Below are 19,727 nucleotides of genomic sequence, written 5' to 3'. Positions count from 1 at the left end.
AAGGGAATCAGCAGAACGAGGTGACTCTATGTCGCCGTCACAGCGATTTCTAGACCTATATCACTGTATCGTCTTATCGAAACTCACAACGAACAAAATACCGACGCACGTGATCAACCACTAATCAACGCCACAGTTAGCTGCTGCAGTTCTACGAGCAGCTAACTGTGGCACTGCTCTCTTCCGCTTGTCTCCATCGCTCTCGTTTATCTATTGGCCAATTTCTAACTATTATCAGCAGCTTTGTTTCACACACGGACACGCCAACGGTGGGTGAACAAGCACATAGTGACGTTAGCAGACGGTCGAAACTACTAAGATTGACTTGGAAACTGCAGGAACAGCAGCTGCTGCTGTGGCCTTGTCTACTGCCCGAGCATCTGTAGCAGATATCATCGATGCGTTACGATTGCCCCAGCTGCTACTATGATGTCTCCGTTCTAGCCGCATGCTAGTCGCCTTTATGCTACCGCCACTGAGCAGAACATACAGGCTACGACCGCTGCGCGATCGCGACTGTAATAACAGCATCCACAGGGCTGATGACATAAGCGTGACTATGGTCCACTGCTCATTAACAACGATTATTGATCGGTCTATTCTTTCGTTTAAACATAAAATAAATATAAGCAAGGTACAAAGCAAAAAAGATGCGAACATATGTATATCCCCATTTATTCAGTTCCAGACTGCAATAAGTTTGTTTCTTCTTTTTCACCACAATAAAAACAACATAATGAAAACAACTGACAGAAGAAGGTACTCTATCAACTAGAAACAGTCATCGGAATGACTTCAGTCGAAATTGTCATGGCGAATGTTACATTCCTTTATAGTAAAGTACTGAACAATACCTACTAAAAATTATGTTATCTATTATTGTTATGCTAGAATTAAATTACAGCTTAGTTTGCTCCCGTTTTTTGGTAAGTGTTTTTTTTACAGTTTTATATCCGTTTGACTATGTACCTTTGTGCGTGCATAAATATAGTGTACTCACTATACTTACATTTTTGTCACTATTATGCTCCATGGCGATTTACTGTAATTCAACAAACAAATAAACACAACAACACAACACAAAACACATCGAGAAGGAATACATGTTATTATTGTTTGCTATAATTATAATTTATTATTACTTGTTGTCTATTATTTTGGTTCTTGTTAAGAAAATATTAGTGAATGGGGTACTGGTCGTCTAAATTATAGGCCACAACTACAGAACACCTAGTTTATACGCTGCGGTATAAAAAACAGTGCTTGGGACAAATTGGCACTTTTTACAAGCAGCATCTGCATAAAAACCGATATTTGGATGAATTTTTTTACATGTGTCGATAGAGATATGTCTGCGGACATACAATACTACATATTTCCGATAAGGTGTATATTTAATGAAACTGCCATTCGCTTCAATAAAACCATCAGTTCAAATCCCAACTCTTAAACAAATATTTTGCAAAAATTAATCCCCTATATTGATGCCCGTGAGTGATATTCGCATACGCCGTACGTAACAAGCCAAAAGGCCTACAAATTCAAGAATCCAACACAGTCAAAAAGCTGCAAGAAGATTCAGAAAGTTGACAAAAGGCAAATTGCTTATACAGACGATATATGATCTGATAGTAAAAAGCAGCGTCCTATATCAGAACTAATGTTCCGGGATCATTAGAAGCGGTGCACCTTTTTTTGTAGTTGTTTCTGCATACATTGATAAATTTACGTCCTAATCGGTCTAGTCTCCACCATGGGAGTTCTGTATTGCTGTATGAGATTCTTCTTCGCGAGCCGTACAGCGACCGATAGCGGCACAGACCGTCGATCTTGTAGGTTTATATTTCATGTCCGACGTCAAGTTTGTGCACAGTAGTTAAGTTATGTGATGGGTTTGTCGTTTTGTTCCAGAAAGAACTAGTTTTTTTTGTTTAGAAGAACTTTATCAACTGCAAGTTAACGCTTTTCAGTTAAATAGAAAAAACTTGTCAAAGTGTATCTATTTATTTATCCGATTTTGTCCGAGCGATTTAGCATTTTGTCGCCATATGCCCAACAGAAATACCTACCATCAAATGATTACCGTCTTGTTAATGGATCTCAATACAGGAGCGTGTGTCCTTACATTCTGATACTAAAATCAATCGACTGCTTCATCTGTTCCACGACATATCCTATTTTAGTTAGAAGTAGCATCTGAATAAAAACCGATATTTGGGTGAACTTCTTATACGCGCATTACATTAATGGATGCTCAATCACAGCCGCAAAACGTTCCACGTGATAGAGAACGATTTCGGCAGTGATAACAACAATAGTTACAGCAACTGTCTCAACTAATTTATCGTAGCTCGGCCAAAGGCAACAATAACCACCCGCAAAAGATTGACAGATAAATGGACAAGTGGAGCTTGCTATTCGTTGTTGTAATTGTTGTTGTTTTTATTGCTGATGTCGTTAATTTTCTATCTTCCCTAATACACGTACAAGCGACGTATTGCACACATAAACACACGCCCATTTTCATATTAGTTAGAGCGCGTTCTCTGCGTAACTGACTAACTGGTCGCTTTTTCCGTTTACAGACAAACGGGCCAAAGTATAGTAACGACGGCGACGATGGTGGCGTTAAGCTATTGCGCTGTTGCCACTCCCGCTTTTGCCGCTGCTGCTCCTAGCAAATGGACGGCAACGTTAAGTAGAGACGACACTTTCAATATCTTAATTTCACCGTTGGGCGTAGGGTGGCTTCTAGCGGCGACATCACACGACGATGAGCAACAGCTAGCGTAGACAGTAGCGCCAGCCGTTTGCCTAAACGCCAAAGGAAAACCTCTGCTCGTATTCCGTTTGCTTATCGTCGCCGCCGCTGCTATTACCGCTGCTGCTACTGAAACGGCGCCAACGGCTTTCGTGCCTGCTGCCTCTCTCGGCCACAAGCGCGACTGTCTTGAACCAAAGTAAGTATAATCCTGTCCCATCGTCAACGACGACGATGAGAGTACCGCGCTGCCTGATGCAGTCATCGCGCCACCACCGTCGCAGCGCTCATAGGAGCAACCGCAACAGCAGCATACATAATAACAACAACATAACTACAAACAACGAAAGTTTCGCTTTGAGCAATGAACGGACTAACTAGAGAAGCAGTTGAACCCACTGACGGCCGTCGCGCAGGCCTCAGCCACGACACGCCGTCCGGCAGCTTTGCATCTAAGTGTTTTCGATCTGTTTAATGGGTGCGAACATTGGTGCAGCGACTGCACTGCGTGTACCACTGACTGCCTGGACGGACTCGGACTCAGTACTCAGGTACTGCCGGTTACTGCTGTATTAGCATCAGATTAATACTAATCTGCAGCTTTTGTTGTTATTGTAGATCTCGTCATTGTTGTTACCCGAAAAGATGAAAATTAAGGGTTGTCCTGCCATCAGTATTATAGATATCGGCACTCGTAACTGATGGCAGTTAAGTTTGGGCTGTACAAATCGATGAGAAGCGAGACCTGGCCGGATCCAAACAACGACTACATTTCATAAATCACGTATCAACAATAATCATATATGGGGATATGTGTAATGGAAGCGTTTATATTCGGCTATCAACACATGACTGAAAGCCAACAAGCAGAAGCTCAGAGAGTCCAACGAGACCCACCCTGGCTAGGTCTTCCAATGGGGGCAAGTCTTCGACGTTACGCAGAGTAATTGTGTAGATTTGTTCACACAATATAAATGGCAAAACGCGTTGCATAAAGAGCAAGTAGAGCACACAAAACAAATAAAGTCGAACGTTTGTCCTGCCTGTGCGTCTAAAAGACGACTGGCCGTACCTTTCTTTCTATACTTTTATGCTTCCAGCTTCGTATTGTCCTCGCGAAATAAATGGACATACGCTGGTAGGCGCTATCTGCAACACGGTATTTCTCTGCATCACCTTTATTTCGCCGCTACTCGTACGTCCGACATCTGCCATTTAATGGGGATCAATGCCGACAGCGATATTCCGTGATCGCCTCTCTAACCCCTAACGCTAAGTTAAACCACAGATTTTCATATTACAAGGATTTTATATGGTTCTGTCGCATTCTGGAAGGTTAGCCTTTCAAAGTGATAGGAAAAGTTTTTAACGTGGTTCTAACGGCGGTGGCGTCCTGATGAGGCCAGTTCACTTTTTAACCGGGTAGAGGGCGCAGTCATAACTCGCTGTTAGCTAATCTCTTAGAACGAACGGTTCGAATGACCAAAGCGACAAATCACTGGCAAAAGCGATGGCGAGTTGATTGGTTGTGGAAACAACAACAACAACAACACTGATAAGCGGAGAGACAGACAGACGTATTGCCGCCGCCACCGCTCGCCTCGTTGCCTACGTCCCATCACCTATAACAGCAGTAGCAGCAATTCCGCCAGCGGCTGTAACGGTTGTTTATACTTTCAAGTTTTACACACACACACACAAAGTCCGTCACCCACGAAGCGCCACACGCGGACACAAACACACACGCACGTACGTTCAGTCCCAGTCAGGCAGAAGACGCACGGAGATTTCGTCAGCGATAGGGAGCGGCAAGAGAGGTAGGGGCAGTGGCCATGACTGAGCACGGACAGGGATAAGGACAAGAACAAGCACAGGCCGACGGAGAATCGAACTCATGGGTCGGCGTAATAATTTGTGAAGCTACTTAACTGTGTGATACTAGGTTGTACACAGCAGACAATGACATTTTTCAATAGAAGTACGAGCAGATATATTAAATGGAGGACGATATTTACAAAAATATTTGCAATCAAAGTTAGCAGCAACAACAGTAGTGACTGCTGCTGCTGCTGTGGTAATAACGTCGACTCACGTGCTACTATTGCTCTTATTATTGCTGATACTGCCGGCTCAACCACAGCAGCAGCTGTAGAACCTCGCTGAGAGAAAGCTTTAACCTCGATAGCTACGACTGTAGCCTACTCACTGGTTTGGTTCGCCAGCTCGTAACCGCCGCTCAGCTCGCTGCTACAAACTGTTGGATGGCTGACAGCAGCAGACTGCGACTTGTTGGTTGGTCGGTCGGCCGGCCGGCCGGCCGTTATTCGAAAATAAGCACTACCTTGCAGACAGAAACAGCGACATGACGATCACAAGCAGATTTCCAAGCAGTACCAGCACAAGCTAGAAAAGTCTTGATGACAGGATAGACGTAGCCGCTACAGCACTACAAACCATAGTTGACTGGTTGGGTCGCACAAGCGGGCGGCTGGAATGAAATAGAAGACCAGCCCTGAGTAAATACCTTCTGCGTGTTATTAGGTGCCTGTAAACACAATCACCATCACGCGGAACAGAAACAACACAGGCACAGATTTGTAGTCACTATAATTACTGATTTAGATCTTCAGAGCTGTCAGCAGCAGCAGCAGTCAGCAACGTCAAACCAGTAACGCCGCTGAAAAAACGTCATATTTAGAAGTGACGCCGTTATTTAACAATGACGCTATTTTGTACGGGTAATTGTGTTCCGATAATAGGGCACAAAGCACAATGTAAATCATGACGGCGCACGACAGAGGACCATTATACAACACTGATTCACTCAGAATTCTATGACACGTTTATCATACACGTTCATCGGGCGCTACAATAAACTATAAATTAAATGTAATAACAGTAGACACACGACGCAGGCCGTTCCGAGATCATCATGACGACTCACTTGACAGGCCGGGGCCGTCGTCCGATATCTGCGTCAATGTTTGTGCTACTGCTGGTCTGCTACGCTTGTCGCTGTCCGTAGCCAAACAAACAGATCTGTTTGACCGGTCGTCCGAAAAGCAATACCAGGTTATATTTGGCCACGAACCTAGTAAAGTAGTGTACAAAAACCGATTCCAGCCGAGAATAGAGTATAAACTGTTCCCGTGTTTGACGGTCTCGTGCGGCCATGCCTGCTCCACGGCTCTCGAGCATCGCACCAGACAGCTAACTACTATTGCTGCTGGTTCGCTTTTTCAGTCACCATCACTACCGCGAACTACAGTTGATTACCACGGCTAGCAGCACGAACGCTTCCGCGAACGTTTTCCGGAGGAATTATGAGGCGTGGTAGATGCAATCGGTTCTTGTTTTTCGGCGGCGGCAGTAGCAGCAGCGACACTGGCGATGGTAGCGGCAGCAGAAAAACAAGTAAGGGCACTACTACCAGTACTGGTATTCGTTGTAGGCCCGCACAGACACCCAAACACGTACATATACGATAAGGCTACATTCATATCCCATGAAATGCCAAGTTCCCGTAACGCCTTCAGCCTGGACCTCACTCACGTCCTATGATAACCAAAACAATGATTATTATACTAAACTGACCGATTAAAGTTTCTGTTATGTTATCTTGGATTCTGCCTACCTGCGATATCGTAGACTTTTCGATCTTCTGTAGATTGTCGTCGTTCGGATTCAGAGCACAAACTGATTCCTGCTGCTGCTGCTGCTGATTTCTCCGTCGTTGCCGGTGAACATCACTGGCCATCCAATCGCGACGACAGCAAGCAAGACTCTCTTGCTGCGTTTTCTCCGTCCTTAATATTCCTTTTTTTTTTAATAGATGCTGGAAACAATAGACGTCCTTATGCGTGTACAAAGTTTCCTTTTCGGCGCTTTGTTGCTTTCCACTCCGTTCAGAACGGGAGGTGCTTGTACAAGAAGCACCTTCGGTTTTTTCAGACGACTTCCGTTGTTTAGAACACGGTACACATCCACACTGCACTCAGCTTTCACTGCTAACGAAGAAGTAGTAGATGAAGCGCACACCTCACAGCTTGCTCACTCACCAGGCTTTACGACGATTTCTCACTTAACGTGACCACCCCACACGACTTCACCATCACCGCCAACACCCGAACGGGGACTAACTAAACGCAAACTCTTCTCTTAACCGAATTCAGTTCACCTCAACGAGAATTAAACAACTAACCAGTTTGCCAGCTAACTGAACTTTTTTAGCTAGCTGCTTTCTCCTTTGATAGCTCGAATGAGCAAAAAAAATGTCCTTTCGTGTTACTGCTGCTGCTGCTGTTGTTGTTATTGTTATGGTTGTTCTTGTAATAATATTGCAGTCCTGAATGATCAGTATGGTCTAGCAGTAGCAGTGAAACTAATGAAAGGAATAGTAGCAGGTGTTGTAAATTTTTAAGCAACGCTTCGCTTCAGTGGAAACTTTTGTTTTTTTCGTGCTCCTTTGAGGGTTAGTCTTGTTCGTTGCTACCGGTAATATCGACGTTGTTGAGGTCGCTATTATTGAGCTCAGTGGTCGTCGTAGCTGCTGTGATTGCCGTTACACGGGCGGCTACGGACGAAACGGCGATACGGCAACAGCATAAGCACGAGAGCACGCTCTTAGAATGGGACCCCGGCGACTGCAAGCAGCAGCAGTGCGACTCGACGCCTGGTCCTAGTTCGGCTAGTAGCGCTAAAGCTGTAGCCCGTTGTAATACAAACTGCTAATAACATAGCACGATGATCCTACGACGAGGCCATTAGCACAAAAGGCGCTGGACGCCACGGACCGCGACACCACACGCCGCTACAGACGAACGAGACGGCAAAGGCGACGACGGTGGCGATTGGTACATATGAACAAACGTGAACATAAACCGACCTATCAAGTAAGCGGCCGACCTAGCGACGACGACGACGACGACGACGACGACAACAGCAACAAGAACAACAACAACAACCACAATCACAACAACAACGGCAATACCAACACCAGTATTCACTGCTGCTGCTACGGCTGTTGACGGCTGTTAGTGATGGTTGATGATGGTTAATGGTGGTAGCGATAGCGACAGCAGCGGCGGTGGCGGCGGCGGCGGCGATAGTCAGCAGCGACCATCCATCCACAGGCAGCCGACAACAGACCGATCACCGTCCCTTTGTCCGTCTATCCGTCCGGCGACAGGCCAAGAAATCGAGCGTCCGAGCGACCGGCTGATCGCTCGAAACAAACACACATACACACACACACACGCACGCACACACACACACACACACACACACACGTAGAGGCGGCAAATAGCCAGAAACACTGACAGAGTCGCTACACAGCCGGCGGATGGTCAGACAACTAGCAGCAGGCACTTACAAGCATTAGCTAGAAAAACAATATTCTTCCGTTGTATCTGGAAGCAGGAGAAGGGCTGTATATAACTGCTACTGCTGTTCGCCTGACTAAGTATCAACGTGCGCATATGCTACACGAGCCGCTGAGTAACAACAACAGCAGCAGCAGCAGCACTGATCTCAGCACAGCAGCACGATGGACGGACAGATGGATAGGCAGGCCACTGATGGACGACAGCCACACCGTCAACAACCCTTTTGCCGATGGACAACTACGGGTCGAAGCTTCCGTAGCGGCAACCGCCGTCAGCGTCGTGGCCGCGCTCGCGAGACGGCTGCTATTCCTTGGTATTGTTGCCAGTATCGTAGTTAGCGGTCGCGTGTCGGGGCTGAACACCAATCACCACCACCAGGCAGGCACGCAGGCACTGACGTTGACCTACGACGAGCCTGTTCAATCTAACAGCGTAGTGGCTTCTTACAGTCGCTCGCAGGCAACAGTCAGTCGTATAGAGGGGCCGATATAATATAAAAGGCAAGGATCGAAACAATAAGGCATTCCCGTCGTTATTCGTCGGTGATTCGTCGTCGACCGCGAGACGAGCAGTGGCGACAGTTACTAGTTATTATTGTTGTGTAGTTATTGCTACGATAGCCGTAGCTTTTGGTCCTGTTGTATTGTAGCTTCAGTTGTGACACAATGGGCAGTACCTCTTGGGGCAAATAACAACGTCGACGACGGTCGCATTCACCACGACAACCGTCGTCCACCGCTTCTCTGATTATCTCTCAACACAGTCAACTAATAGCAACCAGTAAGCACGATGAACAAGTACGGAGCCGCTGGTCACTCTAATCTAACCCGAACTATTGACGATATTGCAGCCGTTGGCGATCGTCGTCGTCGCCGTGTTCCGTCGTCGGAATAACAGCAGCAGTAGCGGCGGCGGCGGCAGCAGCAGCAGCAGTGGGCCGCCGTCGTTCGTCTCGCTATAGTCCTGCTGCTCGCCGAATCGGGCACTGCCTTAGCACACGGGCAACTACTAATAATAGTAAAAAAAAATATGTCCTGTACTGGTATCTGTATCGATGGCTAGCTCGCTGGCTACAGCAGCAGCAGCATCAGTTCTGCAACAGCGATGCTGCTGTTGCATGGGGGCTCCCAAACCGTAAAACTGCTAGTCGTAGTCGTAGTTGCAGTGGTAGCAGTGATAAAGGATGCTGATGAACTGAAGCCGTTTGGACTAAACAGCAGCAGTGGATGGAGAGTACACTTATGCGGCAGTTATTTACTCATTCGTTACTACACTCACTTATTGTTGGTCACAGTGGCACCGATCGTTGTTGTCGTTGCTGTATTTCGGTTAGCCCCGTACAACAATATGACTGTTTCAGTATGATGTGCCGAGGCGGCTATGGGCTAAGGCTGTGGCCTGCTGCCGTTTGCCTAGCGGCTGCCTATTACTGGCTAACAACAACCACAACGGCGGTGGTGGTGATGATGATGATGATAAAGACGACGATAACAGTTGCTGTACTACTGGGCTTCGCCTGACTGCCTTACCAGTCTCCTTTACGTTGCTGCTGCTGGCTGTACGCCTGCCGCCTCTATACCTCCTCTTGCTGATGCTGTTAGCTACTTACACTTTGGTTGCCTGCTAGCTTGCCTGCTCGACCCGTCTCGGTATACTTCTTCGTTCTTTTCGTCGTCACTCCGCTCGTCGTCAACAGAAGCCGAGCGCGAACGGGCGGTCGAACAGCGCCTATTAGCAGACGACTTCTTTTCCATCGGCAAGGCAAACACGCGAACAGACAGCTAGCCATTTAGTCCCCCATAACGTCACACCTCGGCGTCTACCATTGACATCCATCACCCATTTCTAAGCTGTCTGACTGCCGTTACTACTGCTGCTGCTGCTAATGGCCAAAGACTAAAATAAACGATGGCAGTCTTTAACGCGCAGAGTCAACAGTCGTTAATCGAGTCGAAACGCGAGCCAAGTGAAGACAAATAGAGCGGCTATAACTGCCACTAGTATAGGATTTGAGGAGCTAGTTCGCTTTTTTAACCGAACTAATTCGGTCTTATTATAAAGGCGAGGGCAAATGCACTGTGCAGACCAAATTTCACGGCTAAAGCATAGATCCAAGTTTTTTCACAAATTGGCGGAAACACTCAATGCACAGCTCGCAAAATTCAGCCAAGTAGTGTGGGACTGAATTACTACTGTTACGGCCGAAAGCGTTCGCTTCCCGGTAAATACTCAAATTTTCTACCCACTAAAAGCTCTCCTTTCCAGAACTTTTTATCTCAATAAAGACAGAGGTATGAGTTCGCACAACAATACGAAAGTAATACGGACCTTGACGAGTGACGTGCGGACAACGAGCGAATGAGATGAGCGACCGGCCGGCAGACAAACTGAGGGAAGACCAGCCTGTTTACTATCGCACTTCAATCAAAAACACACCTGAACATCATCACCCTTATCATGGTATATACATATATAGACATAGATATGTATATATAGACAACACCAAATGCAAATGCTTTCTAATATATTATGGACAACAAATGAGGGTGTCCAATGAAGAAAGCTTTGGTAATCATACCAATTTATTTAACCGAGTCTCCCCCGCCATTAAACTCAACTTCAAGATGTATCAATGCAGTATGCTGTAAATTCGAATAACGGAAAAACAATATAAAGAATTATAAGCAAATCTGTTTTCTTTCTTCTAACGCATGTTGAACGTGATTAAATCATCCGTCCTTTGTAACCTTGAGCTCGCCCTTTCTATTGCGTTTTGCCAATTCTTATTAACTACTTGGGCGCGCTATTACTGTCGGAAAGAAAGACACAACCTAATGTCAGCTATACTACATAAACCCAGTGAAGATTGCTCGCAGATCCAGCTAACTCTTACACGAATCAAGGCGCTGCCAATCTGACCACTGGCTATGCTGTCCATATGTAATCGTCTCTATTCGGTACCGAGCCGATATCGGTCTTCCTGTCGGCGCTGTGTCCGTGTGTGTGCCTTTGACGAAAACGTTCCAATGCAGCCATCAGTGGCGCCACCAGCTACGAACTCGACAGAATTGACGACAGCGGGCGGCACCGCGCAGCGCAATGAAACGCGCGAAAATTCAAACCATCGCGCCATATTCAAGCAGGTTATCAACATACTTTAGCCGCTATCCACACAACTACTATTGTGCCACCGTTTTATGGAGTGCATTGAGCAGATTCAGATCTTAGTCGCTGATCTGAAGCGATCTAAAGTCAATCCGGGTCGGGGGCAGCAGCAGAAATAGCGTCGGCAGTAGCAGGTGCACCGTTAGCGTCGTTGACTGCAAATGCCTTCCGTCGTCAGCAATCAACGCTCCATCACTGTCGTGACTTGAACAACAACGCGGCTCAGTTTCAGTCTAGCGATAACTGTAGCAGCGCGTAAGAGTAGAAACAGTAACGGTCAGTTCATCCGTCTGTCTGTTTATCTGTCTTGGGCTCGATTGTGTGCCTGCCTGCCGTTTGCTCGTTTCTTCTTTGGGACGGCGGCAACGGCGACGGCCGCGCCGGTCGGTTTTTCATTAAGGGAGAGAAAATTGTTTGAGAGAGAGAAGAAGGTATAGAGCGAGAGACGCATGCAGTTGCAGCAGCACCAGCAGCCGGAGAAGAGTTTGGGCTACTATTGCGACCAGGACTCACACAAAAGGCACACCTGGTTAGACAATCAGAGTTTGGAATGCCTTTCGATTTGTTACCGTATTTTGGTCTGCTTCTGTTGTTGTTGCACAACGAGTTGGCGTGAAGATCAGAGTTCATTGGCAGTTTCGCCTGTAGCGGGCGCCTGGATACTCACCAAGGTTGTGTGTCTGGCCGTCTGTTCGAACAGGCTCTGTTTTGTCGGCTTGAGTCCGTGTCTACGATTCACGCAGCACCAGGAGAATACCCACTGCTGCTCCTCCTGCTGCTGTGTTGTGCGTGTTCCGTGAGCGTTTGTGTTCACGACGCCTCCGATTTGTTGTGGCGTGTGTTTCGTTCGTGGGAGCTGCTGTTTGCTGCTTGTGAGTGAGCGTGTTGTGAGCGAGAAGGCGGTGCTGAATCGGGGCAGACGGTCAAACAGCTAGTCCGCCCCAGGGGGGCCACCTTCTTCGTTGTCGCATAGCGTAGACGGTTGCAGATAGCCCCAAAAAACAACACCAAGACGGCGACAGAATCCCGAAAAAGCAACACAACAAATGCCACAAAATTAAACAGGCGACGAGAACTCTTCGTTGGGAGCGTTCTTTTGTAAGCGCGACGAGTGTTATCAGTGATTTCGAGCGTCTTCCGAAGTGGCGGTTACTCAGTGCGTGAGAGCACAAGATGTAGCGATCAGCTCCGCCAGGCACATTTACGTATGTTGGCCTGGAGGACCCAAAATCAAAACAGCAACAACGACGACAACGACAGTAACAAGGACAGCAACGCGAGAAACCAGTAAACAACGGTGCTGTTACTAGTGAATGTAGCTGCCGCGGTCGCAACTTGAGTTCTTACTGTACACCTCAGTATTTTGTTATGATTTAATATTTAATATCAGTATATTGTTATTATTGCTACTATTGTTAATAAGCAGCAAATAATACCACTCAGACTGGGTATAGCGACGCCGCTCGTGCTCCGGTCAAAAAGTAGAAAACAGACTGCCGCGTTTGTACAAAAGGTAGGTAAGTTTCTATTATATACATGTAACTAAAGTAGATGCACAATTCGGCAAAAAAAAATCGTATCAAGTGGACTAAAATGGCTAGGTTAGGAAAATGGGAAGAAGTGGGAGTAGTCAAAGACAAAGCGACACTGACTTCTTTTGAACATCGTTTTTTAACGAAAACCGTATATAGTTCATCAACTATCCACTTTGTTGCCAGATCGTAATATGGAGTCGCCTAGCATCGTAATGTTATACTTCTACAATTGACTGTTTTCGGACAATTTTAATATTTCGGAGTGAGGAAATGAGATAACTTTTTTAATTTTTTTTCAAATCAATTAAAAAACAAGCATTTTGAAACGTGATGCTACGCCTCCATTAGTAAATGCATCGACCTCAGAAGGTGTGAAACAAAAGTTTGTCTGACCATCACAAAAACTAACGGTCGACTCTTAAATTTCAGGCGTAAGCAATCGTCCAACGAGGCCACATACGATACTCGCCTAGCATCTCTCAGAAGAGCTGTTTATGGAAAAGCTCTATACAAAACTCCGGATGTTATCTTGTCGTTGGCTTACTAGCTTATTGTGATGAGTACATATAAATAGATAAATAGAGCAGAGATCCTACGCGTATAAAGTTCGGCCTGCGAACTGTTGTTACGAACATTCTCAGAATGTTCAACCATCAAACGAATAAGCTCAACGATTTTACCCCTTCGTGGTTGAAGCTACCCCCGACAAGGGAACGTCGACCACAGTCGCTTCACTGGCTGCATAATAATAACACCAATACCTTTCGTAAGTATAACTTAAGGTAAGATACTGATAATCAACATATAGCAAACTGAGCATATATATATATGCTCAGTTTATTTAACAGTTTATATAACAACTTAACTCTTTTTGGTTTCCAGCCTCCTTACTGTCAGTTTTTTTTCATTCATTAATGATTTAGTTTGGTAAAAATGTATTTTTTTTTTGGTGACGTCGAGATCCAAAAGACTAGGAACGCGGCATGAGCTTATTACAGGTGACCGTTGAAACTTAAATATTGTTCTCACGTATTTTAAGTATTAATGGTTTATTTGTTGTATAATGATATAAAAAAAGGTCAGAAACAGTTTGGTGAAGTAAAGCATTCCTCCTATGAAATTAATAATAAATTTAAATAAAATTAAACCACTTGAACTCTGGTTTTTTTGGACATAATGGATCCGCCCATTAAAGCTCGAAACCTAATGAGACAAAACGCAGCAAATCACCGTTTTCATTAATTAGTATACTTGAGTACATAAAGAGGTTATCAATTATATTTCTTATCTAATGAAATGTAGTGGTAGCTTGTCATTGCGAGTACTTAAGTTCCATGATCCGATTGTCATGACGAAATCCGGAAATATATAAAATGTTACTTTGCAGAAAGAATTTATTGTCACATACAGGTACTAGAAGGGCTGTCAAAAAATACAAAAACAGTGGCAGGATATTTTTTCTCAAAAACCCCACTCTCCTTTACAGTAATTCTATCAGAGAGTACAGGTTTATCCAATGTCAGGTTGATGAATTACGTTACAGATAAAAGAGCTAATACATGTTAATGACATTATATATTGGAAAGTGGGTTTGTCTACAGTAATACTAATCCGCAAACAGTAGTATTGCGTATGCCCTGAGGTAAAAAAATTTTAAATAGATTATTACATTTGGTTCGGATGTTTGCTTCGGATGGGTAAAGTAACGGGGAGCTATGTAGGGGAAGCAACAACACGGACTGAATAAATAACTTTTGTCAGTAGGAACGCACATTAGTTTTTGTTTGATATGCATACATCGGCATATATGAGATAAATCTGTTCACAATGTTAATGAATAAAGTAATAGCATGCAACAAGTATAATATATATATATAGATTGGCCCTTTATCAATCCAACGATCATCGCACTCTTTATAAAATCTTTATTGATTAAATATTTCTCACTCTAATATAAAGAAAAATAACCTAATTTTCTTAAAACAAGTGCGACTTAACATGCATCAGAAAGACATCTTTTTCATATACAGTTTAATGTATTTTAAAGTGTGTATGTGTAATTTAAAGTATCGTAAAATTTCCGGTTATTATAAAAGTAGAAGATAGTTTCTAGTGAAATGCATTATAATAAGTTAACGATGTAAAAGGATGCCTAGCAGTTGAATGCTAAGGGATTTTAACGATGATGAGATGAAAACCAATCAAAAGGGACTATTTGAACATACGCACAGGTATGGTTGCAACTAATTATGATGAATTATTTCTAATGGGGGATGAGGGATAATCTTGGGCTAAATTACCGTAGCTGCTTATATCCTTCCTGTTTATATTGGTATCAGATTTCCTGCTTGTGACGTATGAAACTAATAGATTGTTAGAAAAAGTCACTCTTGGAGAATATCAGTGATTTGCTTACTGGACTTTCCAGAAGATAGGCATAGTAGGGATAAATATAAAACTATAGAGAACACGACCATAATGGAAGTTATGAACATAACATAACATTAAAAAACATATAGTAGGTCGTAAAGTTCTTAATTACTAAATTAATTGATTAAAAATGGGTATCTGATACGTGTGCTATCTATCGGTCGTTTTTCATTAAGATAAAATCCTACAAACGGTGTAAAGGACTCGGGGTGTAAAAATCTGTAATAGGAATTTTTGGTACGTGGGAACACTTGTTATTGTTTGAATTAAAAAATTGGTACTCTAATTTTAGAGAAATTTTTAGAAATGTATTAGGTAATCATAAATTTAAAAGCTGGTTATCCGAAGCTGAAGGTCTTACTATAATGTTACAAAAATTACTCCGTTTCGATCTTCCAGAGTCTCGAAAGGCGGACTCCGTACTTCAAAAAGATGACTTCGTAAGTACCAGCCCATGCTTGTAATAAGAAGTAACGATACTAGGCACATGGTGACCGCCTGTATATGAAACGTTACGTTTAACGAATTTAGACTTCAAATATTTAGAATAATAGTTACACCTTATAATAATACTTGATTTAAGTTGTTCTTTCGTACTTGTAGGAAATGAGTCAGTATGTTTTTTGTCTACGTATTCAACAGTCTTTGGCAGTCGACTAAACAAATAATTTATTTACTTATGGTAAAATTGGCTTCCGTCAAAACTTACTTCTGGTATTGGTGACACAATTTTTTCCGCAATATATTTTTAAATATTGATATTTGTGTTGTGTGGCATTTTAAATATGTTTGTAAATTACGACAATACTGCACCGAAACTCACTTTCATGTGAGATATAGTAAAGGTCGAAAATTACTGTAGTTTGTCGAGTGTTTTTTCATTGCTGGAGTTAGTGTGTACAAACAGTATCTTTAACTATCGTAATATATGTAATTTTTGGAATTACTTATGTTTGTTGGTTTACGTTGTTGAATTGCCGTTCCTCTCGTTGGTGTTGGCCCTTTATTGTTTCACTTCCGGGATAACCGCACAACCACAGCCATGCTTAGTGGAAGTCCCTAGCAGACAAAATCGAAATGGTGGTGCGTCTGCGTGGTCGGCCCCGTTGACTTCGTCGTCCTCATCGCCTTCGCCTTCACCGACACTACCCAACTCGGCGAGCGCAACTGCCAGCTCAGTTATTGGCCAGCTCGGTTCGCGGGGTGGGAATCGCATGTATAAAGCTATGCTACCAAGAAATCTTACAAGAAGAGTCCTTGCCCCTCGACCCACTAACGTTCAGACTCAACAGCAACAACCACAACTCCAACCATTGCAACGGCAGTCAACAGCCGAGTTTGACGTGAAAAGCGTTAATAACAATCATAAGGACAGCGACGACCAACATCATGACTCCTCCTTGCTACACAGTAAAACGGATTTTATGTCTTCGGCAGCTTCCGAAATTCGTGATGCTCCGACCAGGGCAACGATACCTACGAGATTATCGCCACCAATAATTGATCGAACCGAAACTACGCTACCCGCAGCAATTTCAAGCAGTATCATTAATATTCATCAATCAAATCAACAGCGAAATCACTACCAAGGCAACGAAATCTACAATCAAAACGTAGGTGCATACAAGGGAAGAATGCACTTATAAATGAACGCTAATTATTTATTTTCGATAAAAGGGGAAATGGTTACTTCATGCATGTTTATGAAGACCATATTGATTAATTTTAATTAAACAGTGAGTCTGAAAAATACCTATACTTCCTGTACACCCACTTGAACGGGTGAAGAACTTCTCACTGAAGTTAAGATAGTTCGCACGCAACTTTACATTACTTGCACTCCACCCATATGCATACTGATGTTATATGTTGTTTCCTGTATATATTGTGCGAAAACAGTTATTTCCACCAGCGTCGCCATGTTGTGATGAAGCTGAAGAGCGGCTCTTGCGCGCCATGGGCTGGAAAAGAGAAGAGCTTGCTGGCGAAGGACCGCTTACTCCAGAAGAAATCACTGAGGCCATCCAATGGGGTCATCAGATCGGGATCAACCACCTTGGAGCCACTCCATTCCAAAACAGGCAGCAAAAGCAACCTCATCAACAAGAGCACCATCATCACAGTAAAGACGACCTGTTGCATTATAATCGGAGCAAATCAAAAAGCCTCCAGCAGTTGAAGCAGCCGTTGAATTACCCTTCAACAGATCGCACCAATGGAAATTTCAACATTATCCATGTATGTGTATTAGTCTTTATAAAACCAACTAAATTAACTAACACTGACATATACTAAAATAAAAAGAGACGTCCCATCATCGTTACGTTCTGTTCATATAAGACTTACCTGCTTGTATTTCTAAACTTCAATCACACACATGCACTTAGCGGTCAACTTTACTTTTCTCTCTTTCTCCCTTTTTTCCGATGGAATATTTTCATTTATTGGCAGAAACATGAGCGAGACCTGGCAACGTTAACGGGACGCAGCGCGCAATTGGAACAGGCGGCACGAATGGGTTCAGATCTCAAGCGGGCACTTCTAGCCACGATGGGCGTCCTTGCCGACAGTGATAGCGATTTGGAAGACGATAATGAGGATTCCGATGATGATGCTGATGATGGCTGACCATTGCTACCAGTGTCAACGATCCCATGCTGAAGTACTTTTTGGGTGCAGTAGGTAGAGGGCGAACCTACCCGCCGTACATAACACACTTATGGATCCCCGACTGACAAAACATTTTTGAAGATGTGCAGAGAATGGAACTGAATAGCGATTCTATCGAAGCTTATTATTGACGTCCGCTTGGGTAAAAGAGGTGGAGTTTTTGTCAAAAAGAAGTCGAAAAAATGTCGGGCTCCATCAAACTTGTTCAAACTGCCATCATAGACAATTATTTTGTGAGTGGCGTAATAATGTAGTGACATAGAAAACACATAAGTATGAGCTACCTTTGCATTAATCTCAAGCAGAAGATTTAACTCGCTCACTTTTTGTTCGTTATTTGTGTCTACCTCTGTGGCGGCAGATGGGACAAATGTTAGTCTTTTATCTTCATTTCATGCAGGATTTTCTTTCAGTGCTTTTTACTGAGGATATACTTTATTTGAACGCGTTCTTAGCTATCAAAACAAACGGATCCGAATGAGTTACGACTGCATAAGTACTTGTGCTCTTTGATTTCTGATCAATCTCGAACTTTACTTCCCTTTTACTGTCAAACAATACATCTACACGAATTAAGAAGAATCAAATTTTTATTGAAGTATTATTATGATTACCATAACTATTATACGGCAACGTGATTAACGCTGCAAGCATCAGTATTGATATAGCCGAGGTATGAGGTTCTTGAATTTGTTGTAGATTTGTAACATGTCATGTTTCCTTTCACAAAACTTGAGATATAGAGACATTTCTCAAAAAACGCGTCGGCTTGCATTTGACCCTAAGAAACGTAAAGACATTATTTAGTAACAGCACCACGACGCGGGCTCGGCTGGCCTTACCGTTTTGTCTGAACATGGGTGCTAAAATGTATTTTTATGGAAGATTACTGATCAACTTTGCACAAGGCCTAGTATTGTTTTTACCCGTGGCTGACTGAATAAATGTGGCATCGAGGCGTGTAGTTGAGAAGGCAGATGTTTCTGGACTCATGTTGGTATCGTGATGAACGCGTGGCCATCAAACGGTCAGTATGGTCTTGTATAAGATAATACAAAAGACGTTCTTTTCTAATGAAAATGCATGCTGTTAGGTCCATTGTTATAAAGGCGTCAGAGTACCTTATCCCTACGTCGACATTCATAGCTACCGAGCTACACAGACACGCATGGAAATGGTTTGAATGCAGTTAGTATGCAGGAAGCAAGAAATAAGTTGCCATAGTTTTGGACGAGCAGGTTTAAGTATGCAGCTCACAAAGATCAGCCAAGTTTTATTGTTACCATGACCGATCGGCCGAGCGGAAACGGAGTGCAGAATAGTGCAAATGAACACCAGACTTTGTCGTCAAGGTAAAAAGCAAGCGCAGGAGCTCTCCTGCTGGTTTCAGCAGGCCTGAAATATCAGCGAAAAAGCCTGGTTCGATATTGAATATACAGGTATAACGCTGTATGAAGGTGACGTCATGGACCTTGCTATGAGCGTCCACCGAGTACAACATGCAACACCGTCCGCTGCAAAAGTTATGCAACTGATCTTTCTCACTCAACTCAAGCCACCCTATATAACCAACGATATGCTATTGTGATGAAGTGTGACGTTTGCTCGACAATGCATTGACAAGATGTAGATAGTCACATTAAAGAAAAAATAATAAAACATTCAGGCTACGTGTCGCATAGTGAAGATACCTGGCAAGAAATAAAAATAAAATATGGTCGAAATTTAACTGATTGTGTTAGATTTTTTTTTAGGGGAAGAGTGGCAAAATCTAATACCTAA

At 43.7% G+C, this 19,727-nt stretch overlaps 2 protein-coding genes across 5 annotated transcripts in view; one reads left to right on the top strand and one right to left on the bottom strand.

The window, feature by feature from the left end:
- The window catches only part of LOC111265264 (serine/threonine-protein phosphatase 2A 56 kDa regulatory subunit gamma isoform), a 68,365-nt gene extending 58,634 nt beyond the window's left edge, over positions 1-9,731 (bottom strand). For 2 of the 3 annotated variants that reach the window (XM_022841784.2, XM_022841782.2), the window contains exons 1-2: positions 6,396-9,731; positions 1,010-1,042 (exon numbers count right to left, since the gene is read on the bottom strand). Coding sequence is in view for 2 of the 3 variants with exons in the window: in XM_022841782.2 (XP_022697517.1) it covers positions 1,010-1,033 (24 nt within the window). In the remaining variant the exon portion in view is untranslated. Of the gene's footprint in view, positions 1-1,009; positions 1,043-4,967; positions 5,238-6,395 lie in introns of those variants that run through there. The other variant, XM_022841783.2, reaches the window with a different exon arrangement.
- Positions 9,732-10,229: 498 nt separating this feature from the next.
- LOC111265265 (uncharacterized) lies at positions 10,230-19,674 on the top strand. 2 transcript variants are annotated; one of them, XM_022841789.2, is made up of 6 exons: positions 10,230-12,823; positions 13,275-13,611; positions 15,675-15,715; positions 16,316-16,888; positions 17,175-17,513; positions 17,727-19,674. In XM_022841789.2, the coding sequence occupies exons 2-6, from the start codon at positions 13,488-13,490 to the stop codon at positions 17,901-17,903; spliced, it is 1,254 nt and encodes a 417-aa protein (XP_022697524.1). In that variant the 5' UTR covers positions 10,230-12,823; positions 13,275-13,487; the 3' UTR covers positions 17,904-19,674. The 2 variants fall into 2 exon arrangements, with proteins under 2 accessions (XP_022697524.1, XP_022697525.1); XM_022841790.2 differs by having other exon boundaries at positions 10,230-12,827.
- The last annotated feature ends 53 nt before the right edge of the window (positions 19,675-19,727 follow it).

Source organism: Varroa jacobsoni, unplaced genomic scaffold (assembly GCF_002532875.2).
Source record: "Varroa jacobsoni isolate VJ856 unplaced genomic scaffold, vjacob_1.0 scaffold_949, whole genome shotgun sequence".
In the NCBI taxonomy this organism is placed as follows: domain Eukaryota; kingdom Metazoa; phylum Arthropoda; class Arachnida; order Mesostigmata; family Varroidae; genus Varroa; species Varroa jacobsoni.
The sequence above is the reverse complement of the archived record's forward strand: the minus strand, read 5'-3'. Positions and strand labels throughout refer to the sequence as shown.

What these genes read in the sequence shown, in the direction of transcription:
- LOC111265265 (XM_022841789.2), top strand. Translation starts at nt 13,488, where the DNA reads ATGTTCAACCATCAAACGAATAAGCTCAACGATTTTACCCCTTCGTGG. An exon ending in TACTTCAAAAAGATGACTTC is followed by an intron (nt 15,716 to 16,315) that starts GTAAGTACCAGC and finishes GCACAACCACAG; the next exon opens with CCATGCTTAGTGGAAGTCCC. An exon ending in GAAATTTCAACATTATCCAT is followed by an intron (nt 17,514 to 17,726) that starts GTATGTGTATTA and finishes ATTTATTGGCAG; the next exon opens with AAACATGAGCGAGACCTGGC.